General features: G+C 33.9%; 2 protein-coding genes and 1 long non-coding RNA gene across 3 annotated transcripts; 2 read left to right on the top strand and 1 right to left on the bottom strand.

The window, feature by feature from the left end:
* LOC106356337 (ethylene-responsive transcription factor 11) lies at positions 1–818 on the top strand. The gene has a single exon (XM_013796102.3). The coding sequence runs from the start codon at positions 75–77 to the stop codon at positions 579–581; it is 507 nt and encodes a 168-aa protein (XP_013651556.2). The 5' UTR covers positions 1–74; the 3' UTR covers positions 582–818.
* A 2,832-nt stretch (positions 819–3,650) lies between these two features.
* Positions 3,651–4,537, bottom strand: LOC106356336 (ethylene-responsive transcription factor 12). Its single transcript, XM_013796101.3, has one exon. The coding sequence runs from the start codon at positions 4,428–4,430 to the stop codon at positions 3,894–3,896; it is 537 nt and encodes a 178-aa protein (XP_013651555.1). The 5' UTR covers positions 4,431–4,537; the 3' UTR covers positions 3,651–3,893.
* Positions 4,538–9,342: 4,805 nt separating this feature from the next.
* LOC125576481 lies at positions 9,343–20,398 on the top strand. Its single transcript, XR_007314846.1, has 2 exons — positions 9,343–9,905; positions 10,015–20,398. It is a non-coding gene; the product is annotated as an uncharacterized LOC125576481 (long non-coding RNA).
* The last annotated feature ends 333 nt before the right edge of the window (positions 20,399–20,731 follow it).

Consider the following 20,731-nt stretch of genomic DNA (forward strand, 5'->3'; position numbering starts at 1 on the left):
CTCTCTCTCTTTTTATTCTCAAACCACCACAAAAACACACCAAACTCTTGATTCTCTCCTCTCTCTCTCTCTATATGGCGCCGACAGTTAAAACGGCGGTAGTAAACACCAACGGCGGCGACGGCGGAATCAAAGAAACCCGTTATAGAGGAGTGAGAAAGAGGCCATGGGGACGTTACGCCGCCGAGATCAGAGATCCGTACAAGAAGACACGTGTCTGGCTCGGAACCTTCGACACTCCAGAAGCAGCCGCTCGTGCCTACGACAGAGCTGCTCTTCGTTTCCGCGGCGCTAAAGCCAAAACCAATTTCCCTTATACCTACATGGTCGACAACAACGAGAGCCCGACGCAAAGCAGCACCGTCGAATCATCGTCGATTCCGGATCTCAATCTCGGATCCGTCGGTTCGAAATTCCCTTTCCCGAAGGTTCAGGTCAAGCCTGGGATGATCTTGTTCGATGAAGAGTCGACGAGGAGTGAATCGGACTCGTCGTCTGTGGTGATGGATCGTAGTCCGGAGAGACGGTCACGTGTGTTGTTGGATTTGGATCTTAATCTCCCGCCAAAGCCTGAAGACTAATCTTTAGACGAGTTATAAATGGTCTGAATCGAGAGTAACTATAGATGAAGCTTGTCTCGTTTATTATTAAGTTGGTGCCAATTTTTTTTTTTTTCAATTTTTGGGTCAGCAGGAAACTAAAAATAATGTTAGTGTTGAGAATGTTTTGTTCTCATCTGCCGTTGTTTATCGATTACTTGTAACGTTTTTGTTTAATTTTCTGATCAGCAAAACTTAGTAAATCTGTTTTGGCATCAATCTTTTTGACGAACACATTAAAAAAATAAAAATTGTCGGCAAAGAACAAATATAAGTCGTTTCTCTTTTATCTGTATACAATTATTTGAGGAAAGGTTAGAAAAGCCAAAAGGAAAATACAATGGGACTATTGGTCAAAGACAGAATTTTGCTGCCTCAAATAAAGGCGCATAGTAAATTAGTAGTTTATTTGTTTTTTGTTGTTATGGAATTGTGTCACAAATAGCATAAGATCTAGAAGCCTTATCATGTTAACGTTTTTGTATAAATGTAAATACTATTCCAAAAAAGAAAGAACAAGACTTTAGTTACAAGCGTTTGAGAAGTATAAAGTTATATATTCCGAAAAGATAAAATAAAATCCTGATGAAACTATGAGCGGAAACCAGTGAGACACCGTTTATGGGAATAAACGTGCAAGGAGAGTGTCACGGAGAGTTCTATCCAGCCTCCTAAACATAGGAAGAGTGGTGTCCGAGATGCTGTTGCGCAGCATGTTGTTCTTTTCTTTCCAAATGATAAAATATCTCCACCTGAACCGTGAGTCTCTTTAGGATCGAAGACAATCCTGGCAAGTCTGAGAAAGCCTTCAGCAGAGGAGAGCTTGCCAATCAGAAAGCATGAGAAACGGCTGGCCCAGAAGAGTCAAAACGATGTCCCACAGCTGAGATGAGACATCACAATGAAGAAACAAATGGTCTTTAGTTTATGCATTAGTACCGCATAAACAGTAAGCTGTTACAATTCATGTTATCTTTGTATGTAATAGAAGTTTATCTTTGTATTAGATAAAATATCAAATCAGTTAATAAAATAATATAAAAGTGTATAAAACATCTTGTATTAGAAAAATACTTTCGATTGCTAAATTTTTTTGAACATATTTATATATGTGTGTGTGTGCGTGTGTGTGTGCTTAAAAGGTTCTTGTGATATATTATGCTAAAACATTAAGCTGTTAGACTATGATAAGGATTTATTTTTCTAACGAGAAAAATAAGTAAAACAAAGAAGATATGTTTGACCAAAAAAAAACATAGGAGATATTATTCCAAACTGCTACCTAAAGTGAAGATAAACACAAACTGAACTTGGACCTCATTTGATTAAAAGCCCATGGCCCAAATATATAACCACATTTATTTTGAAATTAAGAGAAGAATTTGTTGGAATTTATTTTGAAATTAATCCAAAATGAAAAAGTAATGTTTGTTGGAATTTGCTCCTCTCCGCCAACCAACAAAATTTCCTATCATGTCAACAATATGTCTGTCCATATTTTTTTCATTTAGCTTACGTGACGATATAGCTAATTCTATTACCGATGCTTCAAAGTTATGGTCGGCCACTGCCGCCACACTTTTGAGTAACTTAAACAGAACTAAATTGTTACTATTAAATAGACTTTTTGTCAAATAACTAAATAAATCTTAGGTTTATTGAAAAAACTAGAGATAGCTAGCGGATAGACAACAACGAACTCCATATTATATGTAAGAGGTCAAAACGACAAGAGACTCACAAAGGACCACGCTAAACGTTTAGTTTAGCCTATAATAAACTAAGTAAATGTCAAAGAAAACAAAAAAAAAAGACCCCAAAGTCAGGCGACGGCGAGTGGGGTCTCCACAAGAGCCAAAAGGGGAATTACGTTAATTCAGAATCAAATGCAGCGGTCGTCATTGAGACCATGTTCAAATTCAAATTGAACAACCGGTTTCTTAGGCCTAAAATATATTCATATAGTATGTAATTGTAATTGTTGCCCGAAAAAAAGTATGTGATTGTAACTATAATTGACCAAAAAAAAAACCTAGTATGTAATAATATATAGGGTCTCATGTACTTACATGAATTAAGTATAACATTGAATTTCAAAACAAATTTTGCTATTTTATAAGAGCCTCTCCAATTCTTCCCTATATTTATTTTATTTTATTTTAAAATAAAAATTTCATTGTAGAGATGATTTACTCCAATATATGTTTCTATAATAATTTTTTTATAGAAAAATGTTATTTTTATTTTTAAATATAAAAATATAAATAACACCGTTTTATAGAAAAATATTATAAATATATACATCAAAACAAGAACCATATCTGTAATAAAAAAATTTAAAAGATATAAAAATAGGTTGGAGATAGTTTAAAGAGAACTGATATATAAATACACTCTATATCATTCATAATTTCACTTTACTTAATTAATGGGTATTCAATAACAAATGGCTCATCTAAACATAATTTGGTTTCAACAAAAACCTCAGTAAAATTTTAGTTTTACATTCGTCTAACACATTTAGTGGTTCTAGGACGAATTGACAAAAAATGTCAAAAAAAAAGAAAGAAAAAAATTCATATCTCGTATAACTATACGAATTCGCTTACAAATCATATTCAAAAACAATGAACATAAGGATAAAAGTAGCAGTTATTTTCTAGAAAATATATTTTTAATAAAAATATATATTTATTTTGTAAAAACATAGGAAACTATTTACATACTCGAACTGATAAGATAATACAAGTGTTAATGGCAGTCCAATTGTCCAAATTCACACGCTTGCTCAGTTTTTACTCTTTTGTCTGCTTCTCTCTTTCTCAGTCTTTTGTCGTTGTAAGAGAGGCGCGTGAGTCAAACAGAACGCAAAGCAGAGTAAAGAGAGCTAGTACACAAGTCAGTCCGTACTTCATGACACGATACAATTTAAAAAAAACCCCGAAACTGACATAAGCGACTGTCATTGGACTCGCAACAATCCACATCAAAATAACTTTGTTTAGATCCAGTTTTCTAATCAAACAATTATAACAATGTACACAAGGCTACTTAACAATTAATACTGAGTGTTAATTAAGAAGTTTATTTTTTGTTTCCGCAACATGGATGATGGATCATAACCATCAGTCTCCGTCTCTTACATAACTAAAAAGAGAAAAGGACACTGAAAAGAAAACTGATCATATTACTCTAAAAAGATTTTTAGCTAAAAAGAAACTAAAGTTAAAACAATAATAGTTCCACCGAAAGTGTTCATCAAGACGGCGCCGTTCTCCATTTTCATAGTGTGTTTTACAGCCAAAGCGGCGGCAGCTCGTTGAGATCAATGGCTAAGCCACGTCTCGTCGTTGCGGAGGCAGTACTCATCGGAAACTCAACTACTCGAGGCGAAGACGACGTGGCAGCGGCAGGCGAGGCGGCTATGTGAAGCGGTGTTTCTCTAGAGAGGAAATCTGAGGTCGTGTCGTTGAGCACTCCGGTTCGGAGAAAGACTCTATGGTGATGGTGGTGGTGATTGTCAGAAACCGGAGGAGGAGCCGAGAACCAGAGTTGTTGGTGTTGGTTATCTGCGGCGGGGACGGAGGGAGCGGAAGGGATGTGGTTAAGGTCAAGAGAGAGAGGAGAGGGGAAGTTAGTCTTAGCTTTGATGCCACGGAGGAAACGGGCGGCGCCATCGTAAGCGAGAGCTGCTTCTTCGGGAGTGTCGAAAGTGCCTAACCAAACCCTAGTTTTCTTCCAAGGATCTCTAATCTCTGCCGCGTAGCGACCCCATGGTCTCTTCCTTACTCCTCTGTAATGAACCTCCCTCCCGCAAGTCGACGACGTCATTGTTCTAATCTAGAGAGAGAGAGAGAGAGAGAGTTTTGCTTTGTCGACTTGTTTGACCCAAGTGAGAGAGAGAGAGAGTTTTAAAGAATAAAAAGAGGTTCGTGGACCTAAACTTGAGACACCCGTCATCATCGGCTTCTTTGACGATTATAAAATTTTAACATTTTTGTAATAAGCAAGCAATATACATTTATTTTAAAAAATATATAAAAATTTATACATTTGTGTTTCCAAAGTAAATAAAATAAGTAAAAAACTGAATATGTGATGTCTAGGATCTAGGTTGCTCGGGTGTTTTGAAGAATCAAACACCGTTCGATCTTTTGCTAGCTTGGCGATGTGACTTTTGTATGCTGAAATATGTTTACACGTTGGTGTTCTTACACCATAATATACTGTTTTAATAATTGAATGTATTAGAGAAATATACATATAACCAGAGCCGTGCTTACAGCTTAATGAAAAAGGCATTTGCCTAGGGCCCCCAAATTTTGTAAAATTTTAAGGGCCCCTAATTACAAAAAAAAAAGAATTACATAATAGTTAATGTATTCTTTTAGTTAGATTTTTATTTTTATTTGATTCTAAATTCGATTTATGTTTAAAAAAAAAAAACTAATTTATGATCAATTTTACTATATTTTATGTAAAACTATAAAGATTCTACTTCTAATTAACTGTAAATATTTGATCCATATTTTTCATTTTTGTATATGTTATGAGTTAGATTTATTTTATATATTTATAGAATTTGATTAACAAATTATAATATTTTGAATATATAGTTTATTGTATTTAATTTAAACGCCAAGATTTAGCTTTTTAACAGCGACCAACATTTTAATTCAAAATTTGTATTTTTGTTTTTATATTACTAATTCCTACTTTTGATCATTATTTTATTTTTAGTTTATAAAAGTCTAGTGCAGAAAATTTAGAAAATGTTTAGGTAATAAATCAAAACTTTTTAGTGTTATGTTTATATGTTTTTTTCAAAAAAATATTTTATATAATTTGAATTTAAATAGAACTTTTTTCAAAAAACGATATCAAATAATTTTTTTTTTAATTCGCCTTGGGTCCTCAAAAACCTTCGCACGGCACTGCATATAACTACTATACAATGAGATGTCTATGGAAAGTAACGGCAGATCGACTGTACTCATCGCTTTTATCTACTATTTATAAGTTGTGTTAAACGTAATTGTTTGAAGAGTTTGAAATTTGAAACAAATTGTAGTTCTTATCTTAAACCGATCGCATTCAAGATTTGACATAACTTGTCCAAATGCAAAAATGTTCTTACCAATCAGCCATGTTTTAGGATTATCTTACTTGATTCTATTGATAAGTTATGTTCAACGTAATTGTTTGAAAAATGTCTTTGATCTATTTTAAACTGATCATGTATTCAACATTTGACAGGTGAACTTGTCCAAATGCGAAAAATGGTCTTACCAATCAGCCATGTCAGAATGATCTTACTTTCCTTTATTGATAAATTAACTAAACTTTTAAAGCAAATGAAATCTGATAATGGTTCATTTGAAACTGTAAATTATACAATCTTTTTTTTGATGGGTAGGTAGATTGATTGATGAGTTCATTATCTATATTATTAAAAGAAAAAGATTCTTAAAAAAATTACTTATGAAATGTTGTTGCACCTATTCATTAACTATTCATTATATTTTGGTCTTATCTTTATTTTCTCTAACAATCAAAACAATAAATACATGATATACTATATACTTTTTGGAAATGTCACTGGTTTGTTTCCAATATTATATTTTCTGCCATTATCATTTATTTATTCATCTAAAAATTATTAATTGTATTTTTGGTATAGAAATATCAGTGAATTATATGTATCTATACTATATTAAAAGGGTTATATGAGGAGTAGAGAGTGTGTCCACGTCAGATTAAAAAATCAGCCAATTAGAGAACTTTCTGTAGCCATGTCATCATCTCCTTAAACCTACGCGACTCTGTCTTTTGAGCTTCATCTCATCTGAAAATAGAAGCAATTATTGTCTTCTCCGATCTATTACAATAAGATATACTCTTCTCCCTTCTCAGAAACGGAAGCGACCTCTCCCCTAGATCTAGAAATCATCATATATTATTTGGATCATGTATTTGCCCTTCAAATCAGTTATTCTTCTGAGTATCATTCTCTTTTTCTCTGTAATCTCCTTCGATAAGTAGTCGGGAAGAGGGATATGATTTCTGGATTGAATTCAGTGATTACTTTGAGTGTCTCCACCAAGGAGGTATCCTACTACTTCTTTATTCTCCTCTTTCCTGGTCTTCTTTTAATTGAAGATTGATTTCGTGGTGATTGTTAGGTTATGGTGCAAGCCACTGTTTCTGATTTAAGAAAACGCTAGACGAGACTGATGAATCATGTCTAGATCACGGTAACTCAAAATTCTGTGTTGGATGTGGCAAGGTTTGTGTCTTGACAATTCAAAATTCTCACTTTAATAGAAAACGTGGAGGAGTCGGAGAGGTCAAAGTTCACATTGTTATGTGGCTCAGATCTCTTCTCTTCCTGATCCTATACACACGAAAGATGTGATTGTTGAGACTGAGACCGAGCTATAGAAAATTTGAGGTTAGGTCTTTCGAGAAATGTGTTACACTGTCCCATATCCCATTGTCTCACTTGAAGGCAGTCCGGTGCAGGTAGGTGGTACAGATGCGACTCCTCCGTTTTTGGAGTCTAGGAATGTCAATAAAATAAAGAGGCCAGTTTATGGGGGTTGATATGCTGCTGCTTTATTCCAAGGTAATCTGACCACCGCTTTAAAAATCGAATGTTTCATAATTTCATTACCTATTTTGGACTCCTTTGTATAAAAAGAGGTCACTCTAACTTGAACTAGATAGGGACGACACATGTTCTATGCGGCGGAGCAGTTAGTGCTCGACATCTGCAACCCCGAACTCAGGGAGAATGCTCTTCACGAGTTTTCTAAGGTCGTTCATTATCTCTCTCTATGCAGTTAATTAAACTTCTCTTGCTTAGTGTTGCCTATGAATTCTGATTGTCTTGGTTTTTGTATTGACAATCAATTTTTTTTACTAGGTTTTGGTTTGTTTTGCTCTGTTTTTCTCGGTAAATCTATTGTTAATCTAGGACAAGCTTTCAGATTTGTAGGATGATATAGTTGAAACTCTAGACAATTAAAAAGTTAAATGGTTTTGATGTTCTGTAATAATATAACATGTGGTCGTGTGTTTTTAATTTACTATCATATTTTTGAGAAGAGAGATCTTTCATGATTTGACTCTCCTGTTGTGGCCCTCTGTTGGTACCATTCCTGCTCTTCCACATGTACTCTTCGTCCATTAAAGCTGAGTGGAACCTTCGCATGGTTGATGTTAGGAGTTTTCAAGGCTCCTAAGACAAATGCTGTAGTATAAATGATTGTCGAACCAGTTCTGAGAGATATCAAAGCACCGAGAATGCAAGTAATCACTTAATCTAAGTGCAACCAATGATTTAGATGGGTTTTTAAACTATGACTAATTAAAAGAAATAACTAAATGATACTTTCTTAACTATTGGAAAAGAGAACTCATGGATATAGGGATTAGACCTCGGGTGATCAAGTTTCGAACTAAAGATGGCAAACGATCAATCAATCTATTAACTTTAAGCTTGGACACGATCCTAAACAAACTCTATGTCTAGATGAATGCTCATTTACTTAACACAATTCAAACATCAAATGTCTTTGGTTGAATAATATGAAAGCAATCGTAACTAGCAAGTCCAATGGCTATCTTAGCACCTCTAACAACAAATGTCTTTGGCAAAGTATGCTAAAAGCTAAGAAGAGTTGTCTCGGGCATTTCCTCGAACACCTTTCGGGGGGGAAATGCCTAAGGTTCAACTACTGAGTGGCCAACTCAGAAGATGCATTATGCTCACTCAACTAGCAAGGAAATATGAATGACCTACACTAAAACATCCTAGTTCTAACCTAATCACCCTCAATCTCCCTAACCCATGAATTCAAAAGGTGATTACTCACTAATCTCCATGATTCCTCTTAAACCCATGTTGGATTTCAGATTAATCATGTAGAGAAACACAGGAAATAGATAAGAACACAGAATTCTCAATAATAAACTGATCAATTCATTCAAAGAGATGACTTTCCAAAGGTTTTTGGTGGTTTTTTCTAAGAACAAAGATGATCCCCCTCTTGGTGGCTCCTAGAGTATTAAAACATAGGTTTAGAAAATAAAAACGTGCATAATGAAATGACCAAAAGGCCCTTGAGAAATCACAAATTCGAGTAGAAATAAAACGCGCAGCGACCTCAGCCCGTCGCTCCGACAAGTCGCTCCAGGCTTCGGGAGCGACCTCGCTGTGTCGCTGCGAGAGGTCGCTCCGGGCTCGTTCTCGCGTCTCCGGGTGATGAAACCGCGAGCGACTTCTCCCTGTCGCTCCCATAACGTCGCTCCCAGCTGGAGCGACCTCGCTGTGTCGCTCCGAGAGGTCGCTCCGGGCTCGTTCTCGCGTCTCCGAGTGATGAAACCGCGAGCGACTTCTCCCTGTCGCTCCGGTTAGGTCGCTCCAGTAGGGTCATCAGAGCGACCTCGCTGTGTCGCTCCGGACTGGTCGCTCCCATGCCTTGCTCGCCCAATGACCACTCTAAACACTCCTTTTTGAGCTCCAAATGCCTCCAAGTGTCTCCAAGAACTCCATGTGGTACTCCAATACCTGATAAGGACTCATGTATGCAAAATGCAACCTAAACATGGCTAAATCCTAATCTATATGATCAAAATACACATGGATGAATGGATAAAACAATAGAAATATGCAAGATATCAATGGTGAAATAAAGTCGAACTATCACAATTACACTTCAGCGGTTGGGAGTGGGAAGAAGGCGATGCAAGAAGTTATCTTGAACTGGTATAATCAAATCTCAAAAATTCATAACATATACCATCCCAAGAACTGGGATTTACATCAATCTCAAAAGTTCTTAGCATCTTTTTGAACTTTCTGAGAAGAATAATTTAACTTGGACAAGGCATTGATGATTGCACATCAATGGAGGAAAGCTCAAGAATTACTGGTCAGTCACTTTTCACTTCAATATCTTAAACAGAGGAGGAATATATGCGAATGAAAACCTAAGCTCTCAGTACTCATCCGCTGTATCATCCTCTCTTGATGTTGCTAACACCAGCCTTCTTACTTCCGTTAATCGTGAGATAACTAATTCCTTTAAATTTGCAGATTTGGATCAAATATTATTCGTTGTTTTGCTGAAAATTTACCCCTTTTCTCTCAGATTCGCTGAACCCAGTAATGATGCATGTTCTAAGATCAACTCCATGATTATCCCCTGCTGTGAAGACTTGATAGAGCCCAAGAGTGATCACAGTCACAATATTGTAGAGATCACAAACAACACAGGGAAATATCTTCTTGATGAAAACTTAGTAAGTTTCATGATTCAATCTGCACTAAACAAACCCAGAAAAATGCAACGTACCAGACATTATAGCTGGTTTTACATGACGATAGGAATGTTGACTTTGGTGCAAACAGGTGGATAAACCTTCGTGTTCAACGCCCAGGAAAAGACCAAACGACATACCAAGCATTGAGTCCATTGAGGTACTTAGAATTCCAGTATCTGAGACTTACTGAGAGCGTTTCAAGATGGGAAACTGTTGATGCAGGCCAATGGTGATGCAAAGGAGCAGCAACACCTTATACGTGCTTTCTCTGTCTATGCAGCAGCTGTGTCGGACTCAAGATCTCCTCTCTCTGCTGTTAACTGATACCCAAAGAGGATTAGTCATAAATAAGCCAAGAAAAGAAGGTTATTAACTTATTATTGTGTCACACTCTACAGAAAGAGTATTGTTGCATACATGTCAACTTATTTTCTTCATGGAACTGGTTTGAGGATTTTTACAAAAAACTTTTCTTAGTATTCTTTATTTGTTTAGTTAAGATTTGTATTGTTTATTAGTTGGAACAAAATAATTTTTTTTATCTTCTGAATCAGTATATTATGAGTCCTGTTAGTTTTAATTACAAGCAATTCTATTAGGTTTACGGTGTTGGATACGTCATGAGCTTGAGATTAGCGATTTCTAATGGTATAGTTCCAGTTAAAAATTGTTGCTGAGTTCAAGGTAATTTAAACGGGGCAAGATGGATTCTGAATCTGGTAATGGACCAGTATATTGGTTTCCTCTAACCGAAATCGTTTTTATGTTGGTAAGTATGCCTGTGTTGGCCGGACAAGGACCATGGAGACGGATACCACTGAGGCTAAAGGACTGCAGATTTGGCTATGGCGAAATAAATGGTTGGAAAGGTCCGGTCATGTTTTTAAGATTGATAAAGGTGAGCATTTCTAAATACTGGACTTTTGCCAGCGACAGGGAGATAATGCCAGTAAGAACAAATATGGGATTAACCGAATCTATGTGGACAGTGTGTTCGACAACTCTGTGATCACCCTTATAGCAACAAAAACGTCCCACAAGCAATAATCAGTACCTTTCTTTCAGTTACTTAAAACTACTAAAGAGTCTTGGGTTATACTATATTGGAAAGCGAAAAGACCGCCTCATCATCGGGATGCGACGCAGCAGCTCCCTTGGATTTAGATATGGACAAAAGATAGTGGCGCTAAGATGACGAGATGGAAAGAACAAGAGTTCATGGTGTTGTTGTTTTAAATATAACTAATGATGTGAACAAATATTTGACATGCGTAAAAGGAAAATACGAAGAGAGAGATGCAACAAGGTTTAATCAGAAGTTTAATATCCAATGAAATTCATTAAAATAAAACGAAGATAAAAAATTCTATTGTTGATGTCCATCAAAATTGTGTTATTGTTTTCATCAAAATTGTGGGTTCCATCTGTAAACAAAATGTTAGTATCTATGTTAGTACTTATTATCTATGTAAATACATACAACACACATGAACAATCGTTAGAAGAAGAAGCAACCAAGTTTCATGAAGCAATCTATACTATAAAAATAATTTGTTTATTGTTCTGTAAAACTATCCACGTAGGCATGGAAATTCAGAAAAAGATTGACCCAGTTAAACGTCATGAGCAGCTCAATCCATTCTTCTTCATTTTTTCTTATCTACTTTAAAAATCATTTTTTCCTGTTAATAGATAGTATAACAGGGGTGGTCCTGAGCATAGAGAAGTAAAACATAGGACTAGGATTCCCAATTTTTTAGAAAAGAAATTACACAAAGTCTCCAAAATCATAAAAAAAAATTGTTAAAACTTCAGTAAAATATTTATGGCCCCCATCATTTCAGGAACGCCCTTGACTACCATTAGAACATACTCCGAAATCTGATACTTTTAAATATTAGTTATTTTACCTTATATTTTTTCAACTATATCAAATTGAAATAGAAATCGAATAGAAAAATTTTGTGTTCTCTAACAAAAACATTGTTAATGGTTTTTTCAACTCAAACCAACAAAACTTAATTAAACCTACAATATATTTTTTGAATAAAAACAGATTACGTTTATTATTTTCAGTATAAAGTAAAATTTCAAATATTTTATAAAATTAAAATATATTCTAATATAAAATAGTTTTAGTGTAAATTCATCCGCCCGTAGGGCGGACAGACCCCTAGTATTATTAATAACACATAAATGTGCAATATTCGGAGCATATTATTCAATTTATGTTCCTTCTATATGCAACATAATTTATTGACCGGTTGAGCATATACTCATATTTTTAATCACTTTTCGATCATGTTACTAAACTGTAAAATATTAGAATTTACATTTTATACAATCATAAAATTCTTAGCCTTCTTATGTGTATTTATACTAAATTTTATACAATTATAATTTTTTAGGTTTTATCAGATTATTAATTAATCAATTTTAATTAAACCCAAATTTGTAAAAACATATCAGTTGATAGAACTTCTGATAGAATGCTACATGAAGAACATATGCCAATCCGGATTATATATGGCTATGGGGTTTATCAGAACGACCACGGGTCCGGATCAGATAAAAACACTGTTTATATCTTAATTCGACTATAAACCACATATGTACCCCCACTAAAAGGGGTTAAACTATTTGTAAAAATAGAATACTTCTTCGTACTATTTCAATTTAAATTCACTGTTAGTCTGTAGCATTCGGTTTCGGTTTGAGTATTTTGGTATTTTGGTTCACGAAATTTAGGAACAGTTGTTTACAAAGTTTGCTTTGGTTTTAGTTGAGTTGTTTTGTTTTTCTTTTATTTGGCTCATTAGCAAAGTTGAGAATCGCCAAATATGCAAAAACAAATTGGGTCCAATTCAGTTATTGTTCGATTCTGGTATTTCAGATAGTTACAAATTTATAGATAAAAATATTAGATAATTTGATTGTTCGGATAAAAATATGAGATCATTCGAATAATTTTAATAATATAAATACAAAAAATTTGGGTAATTCGGTTTATATATAGTATTTTAAAAATATTTGGTTATTTATAAATTAAATATAATTAATATTAGTAAATATATAGTTTATATTTTAAAATTTCAGTTACTCATTTGGTTCTCCGTTAATTATAAAATTCAGTTTATTTTTAGTTTCAGGATTTTCAGTTTGGTACAATTTAGTTCGTGGTTCCGAATAAATGTGATCAAATCTATACGAAATATATTATATAAAAATTCATTTAAAATATTTTTTATTTAAAAAAAAACTCGCACTTTCCAATCGCAAGTCAAAATCTAGTGGCACATTATACTACATACATTATACCGAAAAAGTACACCATTCTTAAGTTTTCTAACATTACATAAATTTCTGTGAACTTTTTCTTATCACTAAAAAATTCTGTAAACTCAATGTATAGTGGCATCTCCAATGATTTACATCATTTTGTAAGCTCAAAATGATTTCTTATTTTACTTAAGTGGTTTTCTTCATTTTTCTCCTCAAAATAGAATAATCTATATATATTATATTATTAATATTTATTATTAGTTCTAATAATGTTTGGTATTTTTAAAATATACAAATTTTATCCAAAAATAATTTTATTTTAACTATATCTATATTATATATATATATATATAGTTTCTAAAAGAATATAAATGACATACATTGTTATAATTGTATTATAAAAGGGTTATTGAAAATTTTAAAGTATAAAATACAAATAATAAATCTTTATAGATATAAAAATTATATAAAAGTTTAAAGATCGATTTATAAATGAGAAAAAAGTCTAACACAAAAATGAGATTGTAAATAGTGTTCCTTTGAATTTGAGGGAAGACTATTCACAAACTTATTTTTTCTTTCGAAATAATGTATTAATAAAAGATGGTATCGCTTATTTTTGATGTTTTTCTTCAAAATGAAGTACAATTGGTGATGGTCTAAATGTAATGGAGTCAGAATGTATCTTTTATTTTCTTTTTTCATCTGAAATTCTATTGATTTTAATATAAGCAGTGAACCTTATAAAACACAGTCTCAACCCTACACTAAAAAGCTACACATTCGATTAAAGGATACACAAGCCGCAGAGTATCCTACACATTTGAAGTGTCTCCAAGTTCAACCCCAAAAATCCCCAAAAAGAAAACACATGTCAGAGGCCTCGGCTTTCATTGACAAAATATTCAAATAACCAGTCTGGATGACTGGAGGCCACATACGATTGCATTAAGCCATACTTTGTCACACTTTGTGCAATGATAGACGCTCCTCTATTTGCTTCTCTAGTCACCACCCGAAGCTGCTTATCACTGATCCCACTCAGCTTCAACTCAATCTCCCCCGCCTGATACAAGAACGCAGGCCACACAGTCTGAGTACCGCTCCGATCAGTTCTCCCATTTCCCCTTCAAAAATCACATTGTTAATTCGCTGGCTCTGCATGCTCTCAATACCCCAAAGAAGAACTGAAAATTTTGCTTTACCAGATTCTGAATGTTTGCAAAAACTCTTTGTGAGTGGCACAAAATCACTCCTATTTCGTTTCTCAAAACCCAAACAGCCCCTACTAGTGACCTTTGTTTACATTATCGCATCCCAATATTGCAGGTAACCCATTTGGCCGGAGGCAGGGTCCATTTGCACCCTTTTACAACATATATATTTTCTTCTATCCTCACAGCCTCTTCCTCAAATCTTTGTGCCTGAAACCATTTCTCTGAGTCCTACTCCGCTTTACTAACAATGTCCAAAGCTGAGAAAGCCCCATTGTCAAAAAGAAAATAGTTCTTATTTTTTCCACAATTGCCACAAAACCCAAGGCCAAACTCTCCTTGCTTCGATCCCTATCGATGTTCTGGTCAGTGACAGAAGAAAAATTAAATTCTCAAAGATAGAATGGAGATGGAAACCTCGTTGAGGATGAGGGATGGTGGAAAGAGCCCATGCTTGACGTGCAACAGTGCTAGAGAATATAATATGGTTGATAGATTCACCCTCCTCGCCACATGCTTGACATCTATTATCAACCTTCATCCCTCGACGTTCCAGAGATAAGCCGGTTGGAAAAGCATCACTTAAGACTTTCCAGAGAAAGCATTTAAGCTTGGAAGAAATAATAACCTTCCAAACTTGATTTATAAGCTCATTTATATATGGTAGCATCTCTGCTTTCCTTCTCACATCAGTGATTTTTTGAGACGTCGCTAACAAATACGAAAAACTTTACCGAGAAAGCTCCACTCCTGTTGACTTTCCACGACCAAAAATCATCTCTTTGAGCAACATGTTGGTTTGCCATCATCCATTTAACATCTCCTGGAACAAACATTTCCTCAAGTGCTTGTCTGTTCTATCTTCTTGAATCTTGGTCGATGAGTGAGGAAGCCAAAATATTGACATCATATGAGTAATTCTTTATCCACAGTGCTCTCATTCCCTCAACATCATCGTCAACCCATTTGTCAATTCATACTCTTGTCTTTCTACCATTCCTCATCTGATGCTTGAGACCCTTGAGTAAAAGCCCCCTTCCAAAAAGGATGCTTTGCCATTCATAAGATGATCTGTCTTCAAGGGTAGCATGAAGGAAATCACACCGCAGAAAGTATATGCTCCGTAAGAAACTTGGCATCAACGAGTTTGGCTTTGTAAGGATAATCCAGGCTTGTTTAGCCAGGATCGCCTAATTAAAACACTTCAAATCCCCAAAACCCAAGCCTTCCAAGTCCTTGGGTAAACGTATTTTATTCCAAGCCACCCAATGAATTTTCGTGTATGACCATCCAAACTCCACCAAAAGTCATCCATGATGTTGGAGAGGTTGGATAAGACTGTCTTTGGAATCCAAAAATACGACATCGCAAACACTGGATTGCTGATGCAGTCGCTTTGAGTAAAACTTTCTTTCTCCTCTGTGATAGCTTTCACAATACCATCCATCTAATCAAGATTTTGATTTCTCTTTTATATATGACAATAGATCAACCTTTGATCCGGAAAAGCACTCAGTTAATCCTAGATACTTACTAGTGCCCCCTGCATTTAAAATCTCCATTATCCTCCTGATTTCTGTTTCAACCTCATCACTGACCCTATCACCAAAAGACATGGAAGATTTTTGGTAATTGATGTCTTGGCCAGTGGCTGCTCAATATCTCTTTAAGATGTCATGAAGGACTTTATTTTGGGACACTTTCACTTAACAAACAAAGAGACTGTCCTCAGCAAAGAGGAGATGATGCAAGCTAGGACCACCTTGTATCGCTCCTTCTTCTTCTGCCTTGTTAAGGAGATGTGTGAGACTTCGGTACACAAGACAGATAAAAAAGAAGACAGAAGATCACCTTGACGAATGCCTTTACCAAGGATATCAAGCCAAAAGGTTGGTCATTAATGAGCACTGCAAATGTTACCGTCATAATACACATCATGATCCAATGAGCCCATTGGTCACTGAAACCCTTACGATCATAAGACTTTTCAAATAGTTCCATTTCACTCTATCATTTCAACATGTCGGTTTTTACGGTCATATAATCCTCCGATGCTATCTGATCAACCTTCAACACATGGACTGCTTCATGTGCGATAATAATATTATCTGAGATGAGCCTTTCAGTCACGAAAGCAGTCTGATTGCTCTATATGAGATCCCTCAGCAAAGGTTTGAGGCATTTTATGAGAATGTTTGAAACCGCTTTATAGAGTACAGAACATAGGCTGATAGCTCTGACGTCTGTCGTTACTTCTAATTTAGGGATCTTTAGAATTAAGCATAGGTATGTGAAATTTCAATCTGTAAGCATAAAAAAAAACCTCTTGAACCTCCTTTACAACATGTTCACCTATTATTCCCTAATCCCTGTTCAAAAATGCGGGCGTTTAGGCGCCCTCCTAATCGCTATATGGACACCAGCTTAAGCGATTTTGATATAATAAGCCAATAAAATAGGAGACCATTTACTCGACCCATTAAGTCGATTAGGCGGCCCAATAAAATATTAAGCGGCCTAATTAACGACTAATCATGCCACCAATTAAACTTCAATTATAAACTAAGAAAGTATTTACTGGGCTTGACAGGAAGCCCGAAGCCCAAATACTCTACTATTCTCCTAGCATGACTATTCTATATATAGAATAAGATTTTGCCTCTCTTTTCTTTTCTAACCGATGTGGGACTTTGTCCATCTAATACAAATAATGCGAAAATATTAAATTACAACTAGAGAGCATCAAATCCGGGCTGATGGACCTAAAACATCACACTTGGCCACTAGGAGACATCAAACTTTATCTACTTTTACACATATGTTAATATATAGACATATACATATGATAAAAATTCAAAAACTAGTCTAGATTAATTTGTGTTTCAATTATATGGCATTCATATATACTGACAATTAATTTTTGTTAAACCCATAAATATAAATTCAATAATAACATACAAAAAACTATTACATTCTAATATATTTATATTTTATATTTAATTTAAATATTAAATAAATAAAATAATAATTAAACTAATTTCCGCGTATATCCCTTTTAATCTCGAGTTTTTTGGTAATTTGCTAGGTCTGGGATTGCCATCCGACTAGCACTTAGCATAGTTACGAACAAGGGTCCCAATACCTCTGGAAGAATAAACCCGAAATCCCGTCAAGACCAGTATTGTTTTGATATTAACAATAATAGTAATGTGGTTTGTAAAAGAATTAATTTTTGTTGTAAAACCAGTGAACTGAAGTATTTTCGAAAGAAGAAAGTAATGGGCCGCCTCTTTGACTGGATCTGTGCATTGGGATGGCTACGTAATCCCTACTGCCTTGGCACTCTTTCTGTTTTGGACTTCGTTTAGAGCATCTTTATCCCATGAGAAAAGGGAGCGCTTAAAGTTTGGGGTCCCACCAAAAACTCAAGCACCGCTGCTTCTGCCTGCTAAATAAGCATCGTGTTTCTTTTGTTACTTGTTCTATTTGTGAGCCTCACGAATACGCGGTGGCCCACAATTGATTCTTTTTTTAGTCAGATAAATAAATTAAAAAAAAAAATTTAAAAATTAAAAATTAAGTATCCCTAATAGAATGCTGGGATAAAGATGGTCTTAGTATGATCTTTATTTACTCTTTTTTAATAAAAAGGATATTTGTAAAGAGTAGAGCTACTGATATTTTTTATTGGCACCCATATTTATGATGTGGTTAAGGATATCATTAAATAAGGTAGCTTGTCACAAACTACATTTTCTATAGAGTAGCTGACTGATTTTGTTTTTCGTTTTGTCCAAAAATATTAGCCATTTGATGTAATGTTACTGCTGGGTCCTGAGTCCTGACCAAAGAGATAAACATATTGATAGGCTTTTTCTTTGAAAATAGATGCACTTATAGCCTTTAGGTAATAAACTTTTCACAATACAAAGAATACTCATATTTATCAAAAAAAAAAAGAAATGCTTAAACAATTCTTATAATTGAGTCTAAAAAGTTTGAAGTAAAAATTAATTAAACTACAAATATGACCTTTTCACTAAAAGAAAACCATTTAAAAGAAAACTGAGACTGGCCAACGCTTTATTCTAGCCAGGAAAAATTGCTATTTAGACTGTTTGGTTAGTTTACCTGTCTTGAAGTTTGATTTATTTCTAAATAGTAAAGAAAATTATAAATATATATTGCAAAAGACGAGGGATATTGTGTAATTTAAAAGTTTGCAAGTGAGGTTTTGTGTTTTATTTTAAATAAAAGAAATACTTCTACGTTTCAATATAGATGATATTTTAGATGATTATTGTTGTTTTACAATAAATAATGTTTTCTCATATTTAGGTAACTTTAACTATACCAAAAAATGTGTAGTTAATTGTATCTTTACTATTTTTGTTTATAATTAAATAATTAGTTTAAATTATATTTTAATGATTTTCTGTTTAGAGAATTAATTTATTAATATGTGTGAAAATGTTTTTTATCTATCTATTATAAAACAGAAGATGTATAAATCAGATAAGAGAATAGCAAGACGTGAAAGGCCCACGCCAACTGATGTTTTCATTTCACGTGACAAGACTTAGGTCTTAAGGTATGAGTGAATATACATGTTAGAGTAAGCATTTATTTCAAATTCAGTTTTTATTCAGGTTTTATTAGAGTTTTTAGACATTTTATTCTAAAAGTGAATAAAACGAGACTAAATTCTTTCTCTATTTTCAAGAAGTGAGAAACTGTACTCTAATTTTTAAAATTTTATTTTTTTCACCTTATTTTTTCACCATTTTACTCTATTGCTAACCAATCGTACTCCTAAACTCTGTCGTCCAAAATAGATGCACTTATAGCCTTTAGTTAATAAACTTTTCACAATACAAAGAATACTCATATTTATCAAAAAAAGAAATGCTTAAACAATTCTTATAATTGAGTCTAAAAAGTTTGAAGTAAAAATTAATTAAACTACAAATATGACCTTTTATCTAAAAGAAAACCATTTAAAAGAAGACTGGCCAACGCTTTATTCTAGCCAGGAGAAATTGCTATTTAGACTGTTTGGTTAGTTTACCTGTCTTGAAGTTTGATTTATTTCTAAATAGTAAAGAAAATTATAAATATATATTGCAAAAGACGAGGGATATTGTGTAATTTAAAATTTTGCAAGTGAGTTTTTATGTTTTATTTTAAATAAAAGAAATACTATTACATTTCAATATAGATGATATTTTAGATGATTATTGTTGTTTCACAATAAATAATATTTTTTTCATATTTACGTAATTTTAGCATTATCAAAAAATATGTAGTCAATTGTATTTTTACTATTTTTGTTTATAATTAAATAAATTAGTTTAAATTATATTTTAATTGTTTTCTGTTTAGAGAAAGTAATTTATTAATATGTGTGAAATTTTTTTTTTATCTATCTATTATAAAACAGAAGATGTATAAATCAGATAAGAGAATAGTAGGACGTGAAAGGCCCATGCCAACTGATGTTTTCATTTCACGTGACAAGACTTAGGCCTTAAGATGTGAGTGAATATACATGTTAGAGTAAGCATTTATTTCAAATTCAGTTTTTATTCAGGTTTTATTAAAGTTTTTAGTCATTTTATTCTAAAAGTGAATGAAACAAGACTAAATTCTTTCTCTATTTTCAAGAAGTGAGAAACTGTACTCTAATTTTTTAAAAATTTATCTTTTTTTACTTTATATTTTCACCATTTCACTCTATTGCTAACCAATCGTACTCCTAAACTCTGTCGTCCAAAAAAAAGACTATGTCGGTCCATATCTGTCATAATTTATACATGTGCGAACTCTTTGATGTCTAAATTTTGACAAACTTGTAGTACTATTATTATTACTTTATTAAATTTACCCTGTAAATAAATAAAAAATACCATAGAGCTAAAATGAGAGAGAGAGAGAGAGAGAGAGAGAGAGAGAGAGAGAGAGAGAGAGAGAGAGAGAGAGAGAGAGAGAGAGAGAGACTATGTAGTAGCTCTGATGCTAACTTGTCTTCCTATGAACCCTCATATGACTTTGATCAAAGTATTCTACATCTGGTACGTTTTCGAATTGGCTATAATTTTCATTCTAAACAAATGTTAAGGGAGAGGTCAAGGAAACCCAGCCTTGTCTCAGAAGGTTACAAGTTTCCCACCTATGTAAGTTTCAGACATATCTGTAACACTTTAAACCACCATACACTACATAACTCTTTAAACCCTTGATGAATCTCCACTTTCTACTCGGTGTCATTCTAACTGAACCCAAAGGAACCATTACAATACAACACATTCT

The sequence above is a fragment of the Brassica napus genome, chromosome A7 (genome assembly GCF_020379485.1).
Source record: "Brassica napus cultivar Da-Ae chromosome A7, Da-Ae, whole genome shotgun sequence".
Taxonomy (NCBI): Eukaryota; Viridiplantae; Streptophyta; class Magnoliopsida; order Brassicales; family Brassicaceae; genus Brassica; species Brassica napus.